At 53.4% G+C, this 20,404-nt stretch overlaps 1 protein-coding gene across 5 annotated transcripts; it reads right to left on the bottom strand.

Annotated features, from left to right (window-relative positions):
- Positions 1–2,382: 2,382 nt before the first annotated feature.
- On the bottom strand, positions 2,383–20,404 carry KCNIP2 (potassium voltage-gated channel interacting protein 2). 5 transcript variants are annotated; one of them, XM_059899400.1, is made up of 10 exons: positions 20,047–20,404; positions 7,230–7,325; positions 6,280–6,378; positions 5,498–5,622; positions 5,023–5,092; positions 4,784–4,854; positions 4,555–4,662; positions 4,265–4,369; positions 4,068–4,130; positions 2,383–3,774 (listed from the first exon to the last, which is right to left on the bottom strand). In XM_059899400.1, the coding sequence occupies exons 1-10, from the start codon at positions 20,117–20,119 to the stop codon at positions 3,727–3,729; spliced, it is 858 nt and encodes a 285-aa protein (XP_059755383.1). In that variant the 5' UTR covers positions 20,120–20,404; the 3' UTR covers positions 2,383–3,726. The 5 variants fall into 5 exon arrangements, with proteins under 5 accessions (XP_059755383.1, XP_059755381.1, XP_059755382.1 ...); XM_059899398.1 differs by having other exon boundaries at positions 6,280–6,333; XM_059899397.1 differs by lacking the exon at positions 2,383–3,774 and having other exon boundaries at positions 3,782–4,130; positions 6,280–6,333.

Below are 20,404 nucleotides of genomic sequence, written 5' to 3'. Positions count from 1 at the left end.
CCCCCCCCAGGGAATTCCCCAGGATTGGTGATGAATTAAAGGGGAGTAGAGGGAGAGTGAGAGGAAGAAAGGAAGACTCTTACATTTTGACCTGAGCAACTAGGTAGATGGTTTATTGAGATGGGGAGGACTGGGAAGGCATGAATCAAAGCTCCATTTTGAACATGTTAAGTATGACCATTACAGATCCACATGGATATGTCAAATAGGCAATTGGATATATGGGTCTTGGAGCTCAGAGGAGAATTCTGGGGATAAAAACTTAGGAGTCGCCTGCATACAGATAGTGTTTAAAGCCATGGGATTGGATGTGATATGGAAAAGAGGCTCAGGTCTCAGCTGTGGGGCCCAATGTTTAATATTCCAGTTGAGAAGGATGAGTCATCAAGGGAGGGCTGAGAAGGGCTGGCCAGAAAGGTAAAAGGAAAACCAGGAGAGTATGAAATACTGGAAGGCAATAAAGAAGAGTGTTTTGAGATGGGGCAGCTAACAACATTCAGAATCAAACCAGTGGCCAGAAAAAAATGATCAGAATGCCAACCTCCTGTTTTTTTCTGATTTCCTAGAAATTCTCAGCTTCAGACTTCAATTTCCCTTAAGCTTGGATCTACCCTAAAATATAGAGTCTGTCTCCATACCTAACCCAGTTATATACATACACTCACCATGTCCATTTTTCCAAGTCTTACAGTTATTCATACAATTATGGAATGCCTATTATGTGCCAGGCCCCAGCATAGGATGGGGAGGGCGAAAAAAAACCTAGTCCGGGCACTCAAGGAGCCCTCAGGAGTTTACAATGTATCGAAAAAGACAATCAAATAAATATACCTAAATATACAGTTACAAACTGAGAAGTGCCACGAAGGAAAAGTATAGGGCAACATGAGAGCCTGTCACAGTGTCACCTTGTCTGGATTATGCATGACATGCACAGCATCCATCTTTCACACACAAATTTTTACTGTGCCCCAAGGCCACCCTGGACAGAGACTTGGGGGATTGGGTCTAGTAGTATCAATCAAGTATCAATCCTCGTATAAACTCACCAGGTGACCTTGAGCAAGTCCTCTCCACTCTTTGGGCCTTTTTCCTCTTCTGTACAATGGAAGGCTGAGAGGTAGACTAGATCACAGGTTCTTAACTTAGGGCCCATGGATGGGCTTCAGGGACACAAAAATATATGGAAAAGTGTGTTGTTGTTTTTTTTCTTCTGGACAGTGGGCCCACAACTTTAATTAGATCCTTCAGAGGGGTTGTGACCCAAAGAAACCCAAGGACCTAAGGAGCAGACAGTTGTGTGATGATGTGAGCAGTGGAACCAGATGACAAAATGATGGACTCTGGAAGTAAGTTTTTGTTTCTTGGACACCCATACCCTTCCCTTGACCTTGTCAACATGTACAGTGTTGGAAGAGAAGGCCTGATCCCCCTCCTATGGATAGTGAAGCTTAATCACCACATAATGGTGCCCTAGAGAAAGGATGGGAGGAACTTACCATTGGCGGCCCCTCTCCAGGAGCAGAACAAAGAAAGGTTCCCACCCCACACAGGAAGTTTCTATTACCCTTTGTGTCACCTGCTCCACGGTGACCTGCCCTGGGTCCACTTCATCTGCTCCCCCATCATTCTTGGCTGGAGTATAGACACAAATGTACCTCCCTACTAGAGGCAAGGTTGGGATGTTTATACAAAGGAACTTTCATTAGAAACTAAAGGGAATTCCCCTCTCAAAAAAAAGCACTTTGGGGCTTCCCTGGTGGCGCAGTGGTTGAGAATCTGCCTGCCAATGCAGGGGACACGGATTCGAGCCCTGGTCTGGGAAGATCCCACATGCCGCGGAGCAACTGGGCCCGTGAGCCACAATTACTGAGCCTGCGCGTCTGGAGCCTGTGCTCCGCAACAAGAGAGGCCGCGATAGTGAGAGGCCCGCGCACCGTGATGAAGAGTGGCCCCCGCTTGCCACAGCTGGAGAAAGCCCTGGCACAGAAACGAAGACCCAACACAGCCATAAATAAAATAAAAAAAAAAAAAAAAAAAAAAAAGCACTTTGAAATTAACTAAGATGTCTGTAAATTAGAAATTCTGGATTCCACTTGTAAGAATGTTTAGCCAAAAGACAGCTTGCTTGGCATAGTCTTCAGGACATCAATCACCTTTCTCTTCCTTGTCTCCTCTAAGGATGTGGGAGGGAGATTTGGGGGCCTCTCTGAGGTCCAGTAGGTTTCCAACCCTTCCAGAACCTGTGTCTTGATCTCCTGCCAAGGGTTGGCCATACTATAGGAAAGGAAGTATTTTCTCTGGAATCCAAAAGGCTGTATGAATTATGGGTTGTGAGTTATGTGCGGGGTAGGAGAGACAAAAAGGCAGAGACAGAGCCTGTGCATAGCCATTGTGTTTTATTGGATCTGGTGTACTTCTTATTTTACAAAAATTACAGAGGAACCAAAAATGCAAAGCAGTCAACAGTGTTCTGATAGGAAAGGGGGCTCCCTGGGGACCCTCCCCCTCAGATCACAGCTGACTGGGAGAGTGAGCTAAATGGGACAAGCAGATATATTAAGGGGTGGCGGCACGGCAGCGGTGCTGACAGTGAGGTGGGACCTGGGTCCTAGGGTCCCTGCCTTCAAGGTGTGCTCAGGGGCATCTCTGGGTAGATTGAATAGAGCAAGAGGAGACTCTGGGTGGGCAATGAGGAGGCTATGTCGGGGGGGCAGGAATAGAGCCTGGGTATATCACAGAGTCTAATAAATGCCCCCACACTGGGTTCAAATCTATGCCTGCCTCCTTCCTTCCTTTTTCTTCTAAGGCATCCACTGTGTGGTCCCTGACTTACTCTGTGCCTCCAAGTCTAGAGGAAATGGCAAATGAAAACTTAAGCTGTAGCCATCAGAGAGGGTAGGCTGAAACTTCGGCAGGTATCAGCCAAGACAGCTCCCACCTATCTTCCCCCTGCTGCCACCACCACTACACAAACAGGAATGGAGGAGAGGAGGGAATTCCAGGGATGAGCCAAACACCAGGATCTCAGACTCTCCTGGGATACTTGGAAATTTTCTGGGGTATTTCCAAGGAAACAAGGTCTTCTGAAGAGCCTGGAAATTCATATTCTGCCAGCTTGGAATGGCAGACCTGTAGAGCTCAAAGCTATAGCCTGGCATGCTCTCACTGATAATCCCCAGGCCCTTCTGTTCTCTACCCCAGCTACCTCCTAGGACCTAAGCACTGGCTCAGGCCCAAGATTACTCCCTCTACATTCCTGTCCACCTCCTACAGGGCTCTCAAAGGCCCTGGTCTGAAAGACCAGTCAGTGCCAAGGACAGAACAGCCTTTCTGATAACGCAGTCTTAGGGGAAATGGTTATGAGATCAGGGATGGGGGAAGCACCATAGCAGGAGACATTTTGTCTAGCGTTGTGGTTTCTCAAGTGGGGGTGGAAGGGGAAGGATCACTCAATTCCTATAGCAGGGGCACCCTCAGCACTGAGTTTCAGGCAGGAAGGGGGAGCTGTTGGGAGTTGGGAACACCCCACAGATACACTCTGCCCACTCCCTAGCCCCCTCAGCTCCAGCAATCTGGACCACTGAATCCCCAGGCTCTTGGACTCCTATAGCCCCCAGGGTAGAGCTAGGATGAGGACAGACCTGGGAAGAGAAGGGTGAGGTCCACCTGGACTAGGGCTAGAGCATGGTCCCCCCAGGACAACTGACCCCCTCTCCTGGGGAGCTAGATGACATTGTCAAAGAGCTGCATGGACCTCATGATGTTCTCGTCCTGTAGCCATGGTGGGAGAGAGGCAGATTGGAGAGAAAGAAAAAGAGCTTATCAGAGACAGGGAGAAGAACACTGACTCAGAAACGGGGACGTTCAGAGACAGAGAGAGGCAGTGAGGAAGGAGACACCCAGAGAGGTGGGGAAGGGACAGGCCTCCCCAAGTTATGAAGGAAAAGATTCAGAGGCGGCAGTGAGTTAGGGAAATAGTACTCTGCCCAAAGGAGCCTTCTCCTACATCATTGAATCAGGTCCTGAGTCCAGACCAGGGAAATGTAGAGGGCAGGGCCCTGTACCTTTTGACAAGATTCAATGAATTCCTCAATAGTCACCACGCCATCTTTGTTCCTGTCCATCTTCTGCAAAAAGGTAGTCAGGTAGGGAAAACAGGAGGGATGACAGGAGAGAGGCAGGCAGAACTCGGGTAAGTTCCCTTCTGGGACCTCACCTCCTTCCCTTCACTCTAAAACCCAGCCTACCCAGTCCCAGGCACCTGGAAGAAGCTCTCCACGTGTTCCCTTGGGGCCTCCTCCCGGAGTGCAGGATACGTATACTTGCCCATCATGTCATAGATGGACTTCATGATATCAAGCATTTCCTGTTAGGCCGAGAGAGAAGAGGATCCCTCCTCAGAGCCTCCAGCCTCCAAACTAGAAGGCCTAGAGCCTAGGGCAGACCCCACCCCTTGCTGGTGATGTATATGTGGGTCATATATCCCTCCTATGGGCCCTTTATACCTGCCCACACACATACAACCCCTCCAGCTGTTCAGTTGCCTTGTACCTCCTTGGTGATGCAGCCATCCTTGTTGAGGTCATACAGGTTGAAGGCCCAGTTCAGCCTGTCATCTGTGGTTCCCCGAAGAATCACTGACAAACCAGCCACAAAGTCCTAGGAAGGAGGCAGGGGAAAATGGTTCTTCTGATACCTTTCACCCAACCCTCTCTCTGGGTTTGGCCTGGCCCTGAAGCCCCAGGAAACATGCTTCCCTGGCCCACAGTCTCCAGCTCACCTCAAAACTGACTGAGCCATCATGGTTGGTGTCAAAGGCATTGAAGAGAAAAGTGGCATATGTGCTGGAGTCTGCAGGATAAGTGTGGATGAGTAAGCTTGGCTTCCAGACAGGAGAGGACTTCCTACCTCCCTACCTCTATGGGGCTCCTCAAACCCCATTCACTTGGCATTTCCAGCCCTCTCCCCAAGTCAGCCTAGAGATGGACAGCTGCTTCCTCTCAGGACTTGTCCCCTCACCTCCTTGAGGAAAGAACTGGGAGTAAATCTGCTTGAAGTTCTCCTCATTGACAATTCCGCTGGGACATTCCTGGGGGTAGCGTAGGGAAGGAAACCAGACTGAAGGAAGAGACAAAACCCCCTTCCACTCACCGCCCCCCGCCCCACGTTCCCACCCAACCCTCCCTGTCCAGAGACTCCCAAAGAGAGGGGAAATCTTCGTGTCTCCAGGGGGCTCACCATGTAGCTCTTCTCCTGGAGGAAAGACTTCTCCCAAGCGCACAAATAAAAAACACAGAACTGACAGACCAATCTACAGGCTCCGCCCCTTCTCAAACCAGCAGGAACTCCTATCTAGAAGTTCGGTCTGTGGTGGAAGGGGAGCTGTCCCTTCTCCTCCCCTCCCCTGTCACTCCTCAAAGCCTCCAGGCCAACCTTTCAGAAAAGTCCTGGATAGGCCCTGCCCCTCCCCAGTTTGGTTCAGCTTTGCACTCACGTTTTTGAAACCACGGTACAGGACCTGCAGCTCCTTGCGCGTGAACTTGGTTTGCTCCTGCAGCTGCTCCAGACCCTCGGGCCGGTGACACACGGTGGACAGTTCAAACTCATCCTCCACGCTGTCTGCGGGGTGGGGGCGGTTGGGGGGGACAGCCGCGCCTCAGGCCTGTCCCCCACGACCCCTCTTCAAAATCACTGAACCATCCATCCCCCCATATCCGACGCCGGAGACCAGCCTGCCAGTTCCCCGGACGCAGAGCCAAGGACATCAAGGCAAGGAAAGAAGATGCTGGTCGGCTTCGAGGTATATCAGCGGGCCCAGCGCAAGGCCAGACCTGGCCCCAGAGCCCGGGGTCTGAGTCAGCGCTGGCCCCTGGGCCCTTGATCCCTGGTTGGAGGGGAAGGCCCCCAGCCCCGTCTTCGTCCCAAAAGGCCAGGAGTAGGAAAATTGGGTTGGAGAGGGGGCTTCTGAGGGTTCGAGCCCTGGGCCTCCGCTTACCAACTCAGATCCGCCCAGTCTCACCCTTGCCCCGCCCAGATCCTTCCCTCCAGCCAAGCCCCGCCTATCGCAGCCATGCCCGAGCCATGCCCCGCCCAACTCCAGCCAAGCCCCCTCCACACCCCACTCCTGCCACACCCCTAGTGTGCCTTAGAGAAGGCCACCACCCCTGGCCCCGTATCAGCCCCGCCCCTGTTCCCAACATCCAGTCCCCAGGCAGGTGCCCCCACCCCAGGCTCCCGAAGTCCCCCGCCCCCGCCCCCACCAGGAGAGTAAGTCACCTGGGTCCAGCGGGCGGGGTCTGTGGGGGCGGAGGGAGGCTGGGGCGGCTAATGCTGAAGGGAGCGAACTGTCACCGAGAAAGCGGAGGACCCGGCCAGCTGCACACACCTCGCCCCTCACACTCACAGCAAATCTCACAGACCTGCGTGTTACAGTGCACACACCCCAGCCCCCCACGCGCACAGAGGCACACGTAACGAATGAGCACAGACACACACGAATCGGACCCCGCGCTCATCCCCCTGCCCTTTTACCGAATCGACCCCCATTGTGGGACCCAGCAGAATCAAACACAACGACCTTCTCAAATAATGTGTACAAACCGGGCCTTTATAGCTTGCAAAGATGCAGTATGTATAATCCTGTGAGGTGGGCAAAGCCCAAATGAGGAAACTGAGGCCTACAGACAAAGCTTGGTCACTCAACTGGGGACCAGGCTGGTACTAGGAAACTCAAGTATCCTGGCATCTGGAGGAAGGCGGGCTCCATCATTACACTTGCATCCATCTAGTCAAGGCACTGGTGACCTACATCTCAAGGCCCAAAACATGCCCAGGGGCGGGGAGGGCGGCCAGACACTAACCCCAGCTGAGCCACGCACAGACCCTCACAGCCGCCTGGTCCCACCCCTGCCACACTGGCCACACTCACACAGGCTCAGAGTGGCCTCAGCCTGTCACACTGACCACGCCCAAACACCCAGATCCTGCCCATTTCGCACACCCAGAGGGCCCACACACTCAGGCCCCGCCTCCAAACTGACCACGCCCACACATTCCGCTCTGCGCTGCGTAGCTACGCCCCCTCACACTCCTGGTCAGCCAGTGCCCAGCCCACCTCCGCCACATTGGTCACGCCCACACACACTCACGCCGGCCGGCTCCCCTCACACCGGTCACACCCCGACACATACGGGCCCCACCCCCGGAAGCACAGGAGAGGCACTTGCTTTCACTGACTGAGGGCAGGGCTTGGGGCCCGCAGCAAGGCAGCAGCTTGAGGAACCGCTGCTTCAGCGCTTTTTTAGTGGGCCCTGGAGGGTGGCCTGGGAAGAGAGAAGACCCCAGGAAGGTACATTAACCCCACTGTCCCTCTGTTCCCTGTACCCTCCCCACCATCACAAATCAACCCCGGCTGGGGGCGGGTGTTGGGGGAAAATGGGGGGTGGGTAATGGTGAGAGTAGCTGGGGCCGGTTAGGGGAGTCCAGTGGGTTTCACAGGCATGGAAAGTCCACCAAGGTGGCTCGGCACTTTGTATAAAGGGACACAGCTGGGAACAGCGAGGTGGCGGGGGCGGGGGTGGGGGGGGTGGAGTAGCATTGGCCTCAGTCTTTGTTGACCCAGCGTCCTTGGCTCCAGTGCTACAGCTGGACCTCTGAGGGTGATGTCCAACCCGGGGGCTGCCTGCCTCTCTCACACACACACACAGTGACAGGTGTGTATACATAGTGTGATAAATCAGAGTGATGGATGCCACACAAGGACCGCTTGATACCTAGTACCTCATTCATACCCAGTGGCCTCCCAACACATGCACACACACACACACACAGACATACACACTTTGACCTAGTACTTCTTAATACAAACATATACAAATGTGACTGACCTGGGGAAAACATGACAGACATACATTAGGAACCATACAGGCCATCTTACACACAGCATGATCAAACCACACAAGAACACACGATGACCCTGGGACATCACATCACAGTGTGGTCACCATGACATATCAAGGTCACCACACACATGCCCATATCATATTGTGACCTAGGTGCCCATGGCACCCAGATACCTAAGACTGCACCTCACCCACAGAACCTGCATTTGCCCTGGGTACACCCCCACCTTTCTTTCCTATAACCCCTCATTCCAAGGCACCTAGAATCTTCCCGCCAGCAGAACAGAGTTCTCAGCGAACTCATCCGCCCTAAAAGTGTGTCCCTTCCCAGTCTTTTCCAGTATGGCTTACTCTTTGAAGGTGAAATGATAGCAAACTTTGAGGCAATGACAGACCTTGGAGATGAGTATTTTGTTGTAATGTGGGACTACCCGGAGCCCACTGATCACAGTTCCCCTCACTTCCTCTTATTTACACATGTGTCCTATGGCTCTAATTGTACCCCAGGGAGACCCTCCAAGTTCCTGTTGTGTGTCTGTCTCCTGGCTGCACCCACCTCCAGACTCCAGGGCCAGAGCTCACTGGACCTGGCATACTGACTGAAGCTGGCCTCAGTCCATTCCTGGAGGGGCCCAATTTCCTTTAGTTGTAGATTGGCACCCCAGCTCCCTTGCAGGCCCTGCCTCCCAAGCCGGCTCCACCCTCAGGAAGATGCTGTGCTCCCAGGAGGGAACTGCTTGAAGTCAGCGCCTCCTCTCCCTCCCATTTGTCCTCTCTCCCCAGGAGCTATGGAGAGGTGGGAGGGAGGCAGTGAGCTGGGTGAGGGATCGATGGCGGCCTGGCCTCTGGCCCAGGGCTCCGTTAGCCTGGACTTTGGTTTCCCGAAGCCGATTGTGCCTGGGGCCTCTGGTGGTGTAGTAGCCTCTGGACTGGGGGATGGCTCCCCCTGCCTCTCCCAACCTCCCCCTCTTCACACATCCCCCCATCTGGTCCCCTGCCTGCTCCAAGGACTCAGTCTCCTCTAGGCTCCTCAGAAGGTGGGAAGAGAAAGGGGGTGACTTCAGCAGACAGGATGCCTCCCCCCTTCCCACCAATAGTCTAAAGGGGATGGAAAGTTAGAGCCCAACTGACTTAATCTTTCCAGGACTGGATGAATCCCAGTTCATCTAGGACCAATCCCTGCGACCCACCTCACCCCACCCCAATAAATGCAGCAGAGGATGGAGGGTAGACTAGGAGTTTTCTGCTCTTACGGAACCCTAGAGCAGGCAATTCACGGACCTTCTTCCCTAGCTCCTTTCACATTTTTTCAGTTCTCCCAGGTGTCTACCCTGCAGTCCTCTTATCATGGTTCTTGCCTGTTTTCCTGTAGCCATGCTATCGAGCTGCACAGGTCTCGGCATGAAGAAGAGGGAGAGGCTAAAACTCCCTGGGGAGGCAGAACATGTTCCCCTCTCTACCTCCAGTATCACTCTCCCCACCTGACATTGGGGTTGGGTGGAGAATTGCCTTCCCACTCCCAATGTCCAGACTCTGGAACCCATTCTGCCCTTAGATCCTGAGAGGACCTGGGAGAGGCAAGGCGGCTTGGGAGGCAGGGTCCCTGATCTGATCCACCCCTCACTCTCCTACCAGATTTGTCTATGAATGTCTCATTCACAGTGATCCCACTCCTGTCCCTCCAGAACCCACCCCATCCCTAGCCTTGGGTATGGAGCTGGTATTTCATCAGGGAACTCTGGGAATAGCCACACACACAATCAGATGCCCAAAGAGGCTCAGCCACACACTCCGTGCCCCTCAGGCACAGTCACATCTGCCATCTCATAAAGCGACACACTCTGTCACTCAGACACATTAAATCACACCCCTGTCACATACACAGGCTCAAGTAGTCACACGTTTTGTCCTTTCTCACACACGTGAACACACAGCCACACCCCCCTGTATCTCTCACACACTGAGTCCACACACACCCTGTAACCCACGCCTGCAAGGATGGAGGTGTGGAGAGTCACACACATCTTCAGAGCCGTTGTGGGTCCCTGGCCCCAAAAGGGACTCCCCAGAAGTCTGGTGTTATCTCAGGACCCCTGGAACCTCCTTCCTCTATTCCAGATACCCCTGCCTGTCTCCAGACTTTTCCTCATTCCCCCCAGTTTACCCTTATCCTCAATCCCAGTCCCCCCATGCTGTACCCCCTCATCACCTCCCTGGCTCCTGGCCCTCTCTCTTCACCTCCCTCAGACACCCAATCCCCCAGATTCCCTCCTCGCCTCCCCCAGATCCACTCCTTGAGTCCCCCTCTTTGCCTCTCCCAGATGTCCTGTTCCCCCAACTCCTCTCCTCCCCTCCCCCAGATGCCCCATCCCATCACTAACCTGCTTACCCCTGCAGCCCTCACCCCAGTCATAAAGTCAGAGTAATCTTCTCCCCAACCCTGCGGGCCACTGTCCTTCTAGCCAGCAGCCCAGACATGCCCAGACACCTGGGTTACCTTCCAAGGAGACAGGCTCAAAGAGGCCAAACTGCTCCAGGACCTTGACAAACAGGGCGAGGACCACAAGCACAGCGACCATCTCCAGCCCTTCCAGGTTCATGGTGGGCCTGGGGCATGGCCCCACAGGCTGAGGCTGGCCCTCCCTACTCACACTTCCTCCCCCTCAGGCTCCCCAGCCTGAGTAGGACTGCCCGCAGTCTCCCTCCCCCTCTCGCTCCCCGGATCTCCTCCCTCTCCCCCTCCCCCCGCCTCCCCACAGGCCTCCCAGCTACAGCCTCCAAGCCACAGCCTCTTCCTCTTCACGGGGCCACTTCTGCCTATGGATTGGTATCTCCTCCGGAGCTTTTGGTGTGAAGGCTACGGGCCAGGCCAGACCAGAGAAGGGGGGCAGTGCCTTGCCTCTGCCCCTGAGACAGCTTCCCTCAGACACCCTGTGGCTACTCTGTGCCAAAGAGAGGGGGCAGAGGGAAGACCTGTGCTTAGAGAGAAGGCAGGGAAGGGCAGGGTGTGTGTGTGTGTGTGTGTGTGTGTGTGTGTGTGTGTGTGAAACTAGGAGCTGCACATGCATAAGTAATAGATGTGTGGGTCAGAATATGTTATGGGTGTCTGAGTGTTTTCTTGTGTGTATATTCCTGTATGTGTATGGAGAGTATGTGTACCTCCTCTTACGTGTGTCTGTGTGTGTGTTTACACATGATTGTGCACCTGTCCTAGGAGTGTGTGTGGTGTATATGGGTATGTAACCTGGGTGTCTGTGGGGTGTGTGTGTGAGAGTGTATTGGAGTATTTCTGAGTGTGTATGGGGTGTGAGGTATCTGTATTTTAGCAGGGTGTGGCATGTGGGTCTGAAGATTGGTAGTATGGATGTGTCATATAATTAGGAGTATGGGTCTATGGTGGTTGTGTAATTGTATCTGCATGAAAGTGTATGAGAATATAAGGGAGGAGAAGGTGGTGACCTCTCCAGTCAGGAGGACACCACCACCATCGACTGCGTTTGCCATGGAGACTGAGAGGCGGGAAGCACTCTCTTCCCACAGGCCACAGGGAAACTGAGGCCCAAGGGAGGGAGGATTAGGTCCAGTAGCCTGGGCAGGAAAACAGCCACTTAGCCCTATCATGACCCTCTGGGGAGGGGACTTATTGCAGCTGCCTTTGGGACCCAGAGAATCAAGCTCCTTGGGAGAGGAGGGATGTGCTCTTCCTTTCCTCCTGGCAGGGGCCTCACCCAGGAGCTGCCAAAACCCTCCCTGTTCTTTGGGAATCTTTACTGAGCTGATGGAGAAACCCAGAGTAGGAGGGAAATCTGAACCTTCCAAGGGAGCCACACAGCCCTGGTGTATTCCTGGAGCCCCTCCCCCATCTTCCCATCTCCCTCAAGGTGGTGGTGATGGCGGCGGTGGTGTCTGTAGTGGGGTGGGGAGAGGCTTGCAGAACCAGGGAGCCAGAAGATAAGAGCCTCTGGGTTACTGCCACAGCTGGCTAGGGATTGAGCACTCAGTATGTGCTAGATAATGTGCTATGTGCTTACAGACATTATCACATTGAATTTTCACAATAAACCTATGAAAGAGGTACTGTTATCCCCACATTATGGGTGGGAAAACTAGACAAAAGGAGCTTAAGAAAATCTCCAAGATCAATAAGTGTCAGAGCTCAATTTTAACCCAGCCTGACTCAGCCTGTGCTCTAAACCACCACGCTACACTGGCTCCTTTCATAGACAGCTTGCCCAGTTTAGGAGGCCCAGTTTAGGGGGATTAACGCAAGGGACCCTTGCCACCTCGTCCAGCTCTGGGATGTGTTTCAGCCTCAATTGTGGGGTGGGGGTGGGGATGGGGATGGGGGCTAGTCCCTACTGCTTCATTTGAGGTTCACGGATCTGCAGTTCTACATGGCCACCACTGGGGGGTCAGGCATCCATCTCACACCGTATCTTACCCCTTCCCTCTCCACCAACCCTTCCAACATCCTTGGGAAGGAGGGTATGCCTCCGGCAGACTTGGTCCTCTGCTTGTCCCCCCTCCCTCCCCCAGGAAGAAGTCAACTCAGGGACTGTTTTTGGCTTCTCACACCTTTGGAGGTTACAGGTTTACAGGTGAAATGAGCAAGCATCTCCCTCTCATCGTCCAAAATCCATGCCTGGCATTTAATACCCTTCCCCAACCCTCATCAGCAGATCCCTATTTTTTTTTTTTTGTTTGTTTGTTTTTTTGTTTTTTTTTTTTAAATTTATTTATTTATTTATTTATTTATGGCTGTGTTGGGTCTTCGTTTCTGTGCGAGGGCTTTCTCTAGTTGCGGCAAGTGGGGGCCCCTCTTCATCGCGGTGCGCGGGCCTCTCCTTATCGCGGCCTCTCTTGCGGAGCACAGGCTCCAGTCACACAGGCTCAGTAATTGTGGCTCACGGGCCTAGTTGCTCCGCGGCATGTGGGATCTTCCCAGACCAGGGCTCGAACCCGTGTCCCCTGCATTGGCAGGCAGATTCTCAACCACTGCGCCACCAGGGAAGCCCCAGATCCCTATTTTTGAGCCAGTTTCGCCTCCTCACTGTCCCCCAAACACACCAAACTCAGTGCTATCTCTGTGGCTTTGCTCCTGCTATTCCCTCTGCCTGGAATGAACTCCCTTTTGCTCTCCTATCCTACAGTTCTTACCTGTCCTTTAGAGATAGCTTAAATTCCCTTCCCTTCAGAGCCTCCAGCCCTCAGCAGGCTCCCAGCTACCTGAAATTCTATGGTAGCCCACTGGGCCCTCAAAACTCAGCACCTAAGTCTGTAATGTTATCAGTGGGAACAGTAAAAGGAGGCAGCATAGCATGGTAGGTAACAGTGTGGGCCAGGGTGCCAGACTCCCTGGGTTCAAATCCCAGCTCTGCCCCTTGGAATTAACTGGGAAAGTTCTTAATCTCTGTGTGCCTCGGTTTCCTACCTCATATGGTTGCTAGGCCCTCCTAAATGAACTAATACACGGAAAGCTGTTAGAATAATTCCTAGCACAGAGTAATTGCTTATAATTGTTTACTGCCATTATTAATAATATTATACGCCCCCCTTACATATCTTAGCAATTTACAAAGCATTTCCACAAACATTGTTATTTCCATGTCTTCTCATGACAACCCCATGAGGTAGGCAGAGTGAATAGTATTGTGCCCATTTCACTGATGAGGTAAATGAGGCCCAGAAAGGTAAAGGAACTTGCTCAAGGTCACCTAGCTAAGAGGAGATGTTGCAAATTTGAACTCAGGTCTTTCTGGATCAGTCCTATTTCCTCAATTAGATTCCAAGCTCCTAGAGGGCAAAGATGTTAAAAAATTGGACATATACAAATTGAATGCCAGACTCTGAGCTGGTGCCTGTGGAACAAAGGTGAACCAAACAGGGTTCTGGCTCTCCTGGGCAGGGAGAGACAGCCCACTGACAGAACTATAAGGTATCTACTCATTCAAAAAATATTTGTTGTGTGCCTACTATGTGGTAGGAACTGTTCAAAGCAGGCCACGAAATGAGCTCTAGTCTTCTACCTGGGAGCCCAGGAAAAACCTGGAGAGGGTAGTTTTTGAGCTGGTTCTTAAAGGATGGCTAAAATGTCAACAGTCTGCCTTAACAAAGGGACCAACATTTATTGAGCATGTTTTTTGTCCTTGATACTTTACACATGTTATCTCATTTAGTCCTCATAATAGACCTGAGGGATAGGGTCTATTATTCCTGTGTTTACAGCTGAAATGGTCAGATTGAGTAGCAGTATACCCATTTTGCAGATGAAGGAACTGAAGCTCAGAGAAGTGATTGTCCCAAGATAACACAGATGATAAAGGATAGGTCGAGACTTGAACCAGAACCAGTGATCTGCCAGCTCCCTCAGGCTGTCTCTCCAACGTGTGTGGAGGTGTCAAGGAATCCTGAGTGACTGCAGCTTAGTTCGTATTGGGGGAGCTATGAGTGATAAGACCAGAAAGGGGCAGATTCCATGGAGCCTTGAATGCCAAGCCAGGCTATTTGATTGGAAAGAGGCAGCACAGCAGCATTTCCTTGCTCTCTGCTGCTGATTCACAGATGGACAGGTTGACAACGGTTTAGCCGGTTGTCCTGTCTGCGGACCCTCCTCTTCCTTCTCTCACCCTCACCCTCAACCTTCAGAGACCTTGACCCAGCCTCACAGGACTCAAGGTCCTAAATCAACGAGGCCTCTGGTGAGAGAATCTGATATAAGTGAAAGAGCAAGTTGTTTTTCAGGCTCTCTCTTCCCCCCACTCAGAGACCTCTCAAGTCTCTGGGCTCTGTGAGAAAGTTGCCCAGGTCTGTCCTCCCCAAGCATCCCTGTGCCACTTTGCTCTCCACCCAGAGGAGTGAAGTCTTAATGAAAACACTTCAAGCAGAGTGAGGGCTGAAGGGAAAACTATCTTGAAGCATTAGGTGAGCCCTCCCTTAGATCCCTCAAATCTCACCACGGAGATACACCTATCATTTAGTTATTTACCTCCCGAAGTTCAAACCCAGAGAAATACTGCCGAATGAAGGGGGCCCATAGTATGTAACTGTCCCACTTTCCCATCTGCCTTTGCTCCCCTAGTGAAGAACCCAACCAGTAAAGACCCTTCTGTCAGCCCTCCAGCCCCACTCCATCCCCAGCCAGGCCAGAAGACAGAGCAGCCCCCAGCTGCATCAGGTAATTAATGACCTCCCTAGGCCCTGGGGCTATTTCAGGGCCTAGAAGTCATGCCTGCTATGATTGAGAGCTGGCCCCGCCTGGCTCCAGCCATCTGTCACTTGAGACAGGCCTAAGCAGGGGGCTTGGAGGACAATTGCTTCCCAAGAGACATCCAAGCATGGCTTTGGCTCAGCCCCATCTCCTCTCCTTCTGGGAGCACATTGTAAGGAGAGGCCTGCTTATACTCCAGGGGCTCAAGGGGATACTGTGCAGAGAGCCAGAGAACTACAGATCCCAGAGTGCCACCAGGCTAGGATGTTTTGGTCTCCCCAGGTCAGGTGGGGAGGAGATGCTGGGTTCTGTGGGCCCTGCCCAGGCAGCTCTAAGGAAACCCAAGTGGAGGTGTGCATAATCTCAGCATTGCCATGATATAATACCCACAATCCATGTCATAAATTCCACAAATCCCACACCAAGTTACAACCTTATGAAGTCTATACAGCTAACTTAGTGTGACTCAGGAACCCCCAACCCAACTCTAAAGCATAGAACTCCAGGTACATGCAGTCTTAGTGTCACAGAATTCCAGGGATACGTAACCCTAGGGGTGCACAGCCCCAGTGATCACAACCCCATTGAGGCACAAACCCCCTTAATACAGACTCCCAGAGATAGACAAAACGGTGACATACAATCCTTATGCCACACAAGTCTATCCATCCATCATGCATAAACTCACTAGCTGAGTTCATGTTGGTCCAGTCCCACCTCAGGATTTTTTCCTTCTGCACACTGCCCCTACTCATCTTAAGATCCCATTAAACTAAGCAATTCGGTAAAGAGCTTTGCCTTTTCCCTGCTCTGCTGCAAGCTTCCTCCCTTCATCCCTGTGAGGGGCCTTGCCTCTTACATCCACCTGCTTGAGGCCCCCACCTCTGCTCTCAGTAAGGAGCCCTGCCCCCTCTTCCACCATTGTGAGGGACCATGATGCCCCTTCTCCTTTCCTCTTTGAAGACCCCTATGTCCTCCACCTTCTCTTTACGGGACCCTATCCCAAGTTCCACTTCTGTTGGAGTCTTGCCCTTTAAACTCTTTTCTTTGAAGGATCCTGCCCCTTCCACCTCTGTGAGGGGCCCTTTCTCTCCCCACCTCTGTAAGGCTCCTATCCCACTTCGCTTACTTTTTGAGGGGTCCAGCCCTTTCCTCCCTTCCTCATACCTGGCGACAGCGACCCAGTCACCAGCTGGTAGAGGGATCGCGCTGCCTGCCCCAACGGGCTCCGGCACCTGCTGGGGCATCTGTTCATGGTCCTGCGGTGAGCACAGAGGTCAAGCTCCGCCCCCAAAGCCCGGGGCGTTCTGATCTCCGCCCCCAACGGAGTGGGCCCTGCGTGGGCGGCGCGGGAGGGCCGGACCCATAGGACCAGGATCTCAGGCAACAGAGCCTCGTTCCGCTTCCCGTCTTCTCCCGGCCACACGAGGGGAACTCACCCTGGCCCCTGCGCCTGAAGCACCCGTTCCCCAAATTCCCAAACTCGGGCGGGGCGGGGCGGGGCCGGGGGGGAGGGGCGGCACGGACTCTCCCTCACAGCCTTCTCTGGGAATATTTTCTGAATTTCCGGTGGGGAAGGGGGCACCCACGGTTTTTGAAAAAGGAGCTGGAGAGGGAATGAACATTATCTTTCATTGCCCCGCTTCATCCCCTCATTCTCTGCCTGTCACACCCCTCCTCTTCCCATTTTGACACAGAGATGCGAAGGGGTTAGAGGACCCAGTTGTCATGGCAACTCCCCACACTTCCATACTTCCTGGACCAATGGGCGCGAGAGTAGGAGGGAAGAGGAGGAACTGACCAGTGTATTGGAGTGACAAAGGGGCGGCAGGGACGTGCCCCTACTGGTCTCTGTCTTCTGGCTCTGAATATCTTTTTCTTGTAACTGTTTTGCGTCCCTGTGTCCCGGTCCGGCGGGTTCACACTCTCCCCTCATATGCCGATTGTCAGCCAGATGCACCGAGGAGAAGCCCCCCTACCCACAGTCCTGGCCCTGGACTCATCCCTATCTGGTTATACCCAAAGTAAACCCTTCCAGGACCCACTAACGCCTTTAAAACTTCTGACAGAGCCTATGGGGATCCCACTCCTCCGACTGGGATCCCGTATTTTTGGCTGAAAAGCCTACATTTACGAGACGAGGGTCACCCTGAACTCCATGGAACCTTGCCACTTGATTTGGCAACATCCTCATCTGGCATCAGCTCCGCAAGCATGGCTCCTCTAAAACCACACGGGGGCGCGCCAGTCCGGGAACGATATTTATGGCCGGCGGGACGCAACTCCGGAGATCCCAGGCCGGGACCCGAGCTCAGGCCTTGGCCAGCCAGGTCCCAACTCTCTCCTCATCTTCTCCAGTCCTTTTCTTGCTTCCGGCTTGGACAGGACCGCAGCGAATCGCTGCCTTTTCCCACCTCGCCGCACTGCCAATAGGTCATGCCGGGCCCGGAGGTGCTAGATGCGGGACGGGGCGGGGTGAGGCTCAGATTGTTTTCTCCTAAAAGTCTCCCCCAGATTTGTTTTGAGCCTGGGGTGGGAGTGGGTAAGGAAAGAGGCTCGGGCAACCCAGGATGACCTGAGGTATGACTTTAGCGCCCCCTTCCTGTCAGCCTGATAGGCCGGGATGACTGAAGCCAAAGAATATCCACCAGGTCCGATTCCAGGAATCCCGCCTGCACAAGGAAGGAACATTGGGAATTTGGCTGGCCCTGCTGCACTTCCGCCTTGCAAGCGCTTCAGCACCGCGGACAACGACTCCCCATCCAGCTTCAGCTCAGGCGTCTCCGAGCACCCACCGCCTTAACACCCACCGCCTTAACACCCACCGCCTTAACACCGGCTTCCCAACCCCATTTATCTCCCGCTGTAAGATAAGCCCTCCTTCGAAAGGAGAGCTCCTGGTAGTCTTATTTCTACTTCCCAAGTTGCGTGTGGAGCTATCTACAGCGAGGATGCTCATTACGTGGAACACGATTCTTGATGCTTGTCAACATTTGAACTTTCTATTTCCCTTGGGGGGCAAGCAGGTGGGAAGTAGTATTTCCCATTTTACAGATGAAAAAAATGAGGCCCAGAGAGCAAAAGTCATACAGAGCTGGTATTCACACTTCTATTCCTGCACCTTCCCATACAAGGGCTTCCCCACTTCCACCCAGTCTCTGATTCAAATAGCCAAGTGGGGAGCAGATGATTCCACTAAAGGGGAGAATCAGTTAAAGCAGGAAGCAAACACTGATTAATGTGGTGCTAATGAGGGCGCTGGGGACCTTACTACTCTCAAGGATCCTGAGTTGGTGAGAACACAGTTTAAAGCAGAGCTAGTCACCTGGACCTTTGGAATCCATCCAGGCCTGAGGCACATCTAGGGCACATCTGGGGCCTGCCTGAGTGGAAGGGCTCCCCCTTCTGGGAGTCTGGGCATAGTGACGAGAACCTCCCCAGGGTGTGTTAGTCAGGGAGACACTTTTTCAAGGCGCTACAACCTAGTCCTCTCCTCTTCCCCAAGTCTTAACCTCACTCTCCTCAAGACAGACAAGGATCATGGCCTCCCTTCACCTCCCCAGCTTGTTTCAGACACAGGGGAGACAGTCTCCCTACTCCCATTCCCTGTTGGAGTTCTTGGGCAGGCTGCACACTGAGAGACAGAAACACACGTATATGGAAATGTACACAAGGTGACACAGTCACCCACACAAACACGTGGATCTGCCTACCAAACCCAGGAATATGCACAGGCACAGATGTACTGGTCTCACATACCTCCCCAGTGTGGGAGAGAGAGGATGCCTGAGCAGCAAAGTGGTTTGGGGGGATACTTAGAAGGGGAGGCCACATGGTACCTCCCAAGCCTAGAGCTTCTATCTCTGGGTCTGGAGGGGAGGCTAGAGGGTTTGTTTTCCTCTGGGTTTGGGTGAAGTTCTAGGAGGGTTGTTGGGGGTTGAAGGAGCTTCAGTTGTAAGAATGATCTCTAAGTACTTTGTGGGGGGGATGCTGATCCAGCATTAACCAAAGCCTCCCCACAGGAGCCGGTGACGCTCCTGGAAGCCAGGCTGGGTAGATGGACACCAGAGTCCTTCCTTGGGCCGACCCAGGCTATTTGTGGAAAACGTGGGGAAGCAGTGGTGTGCACTAAAGACCCCCTTCTGCCCCAGGAAGCCAGAGAAGCAGCAAGGGTAAGACATGCCATAGACACTCACAGAGCCCCACTGCAGACATCACCACATGAAAGTACACAATCAGTATCAAACACCAATATAACCCGCACAGTCTCACAATTAAAACACAACACAACCCACTTTAACACATGCTTGTCCCAGGAGGTTCACAGTCATAAAGTCTTACAAAGAGACATACCACCTTAAAGTGAAGACCTGACGCATACTGGTAGTCACATGCCACTTCATACAGAAAATCACACACTCAAAGCACAGAGTTGCACACAGAACAGAGATACTTGGTTAAAACAACTTCATTAGTACAATCAGGGTCCAACACAACCTCACTGAAACATCTGACAAGACATACAATTGCACAATCACACACAATCACACTCACCCTGGCTGTCACCAAGCCCAGGGCACATGGCAACCAGCTGTGGGAGGCGCACACACATACATACACACAGACACAAAGAATGACAGGCGCTCTCGCACGTAACACCTCCCACTATAGACACCCTCCTAGCCTTGTGTCATGCATGCCCACACCTGCTGCCTCTCCCCACCTGCCCACGTGCTCTGCCCCCAACCCCTCCACCCCACCCCCCCGCGGGACCCAAGGCTTTGAACCTCAGTGTCCTGCCGCCCAGAACAGCCGGGAGGGTACCTGGGAATGGGTCAGAGTGTGGGTAAAGGCCTGGCAGGGGTTAGAGGGGCTTAAGGGTCTGAAGGGATGGAACCTACCCTCCTTCCCCCGACCCCCAAGCCACTGACTCACCCGTGAGCTGGTCATAGGATCCGTCCAGGTCTCGGGAATCGGACAAACTCTCTTTACGGCCCTGGCCCCGCATGGCCCCCGGCGCCCCCCTCCCGTCCCCACCTGGGCCGTGGGAGGGGGCGCCGGGTGGCTGGGATAGAGAACTCACACGGCGCCCCCTGGCGGCGTAGTGCGCTGCCGGGGGCTGGGGGCTGGAGAGTCCGCGCTTGGGCTAAGAGCCTGGGGACCGCCGCGGTCTAGGGCCCACCTGGGGATCCTGGGGCAGGAGCGGGAGGCTTGGGCAGTAGGTGAGCGCAGAGCCGGAGGCAGAGTGGAGCGGAGAAGAGCCCGGAGCTGGAGCCGAGCCGCCTCTCCTCCC

The sequence above is a fragment of the Balaenoptera ricei genome, chromosome 16, assembly GCF_028023285.1.
Source record: "Balaenoptera ricei isolate mBalRic1 chromosome 16, mBalRic1.hap2, whole genome shotgun sequence".
NCBI classification, from domain to species: Eukaryota; Metazoa; Chordata; class Mammalia; order Artiodactyla; family Balaenopteridae; genus Balaenoptera; species Balaenoptera ricei.
This window is presented reverse-complemented; position numbering and strand designations above follow the sequence as displayed.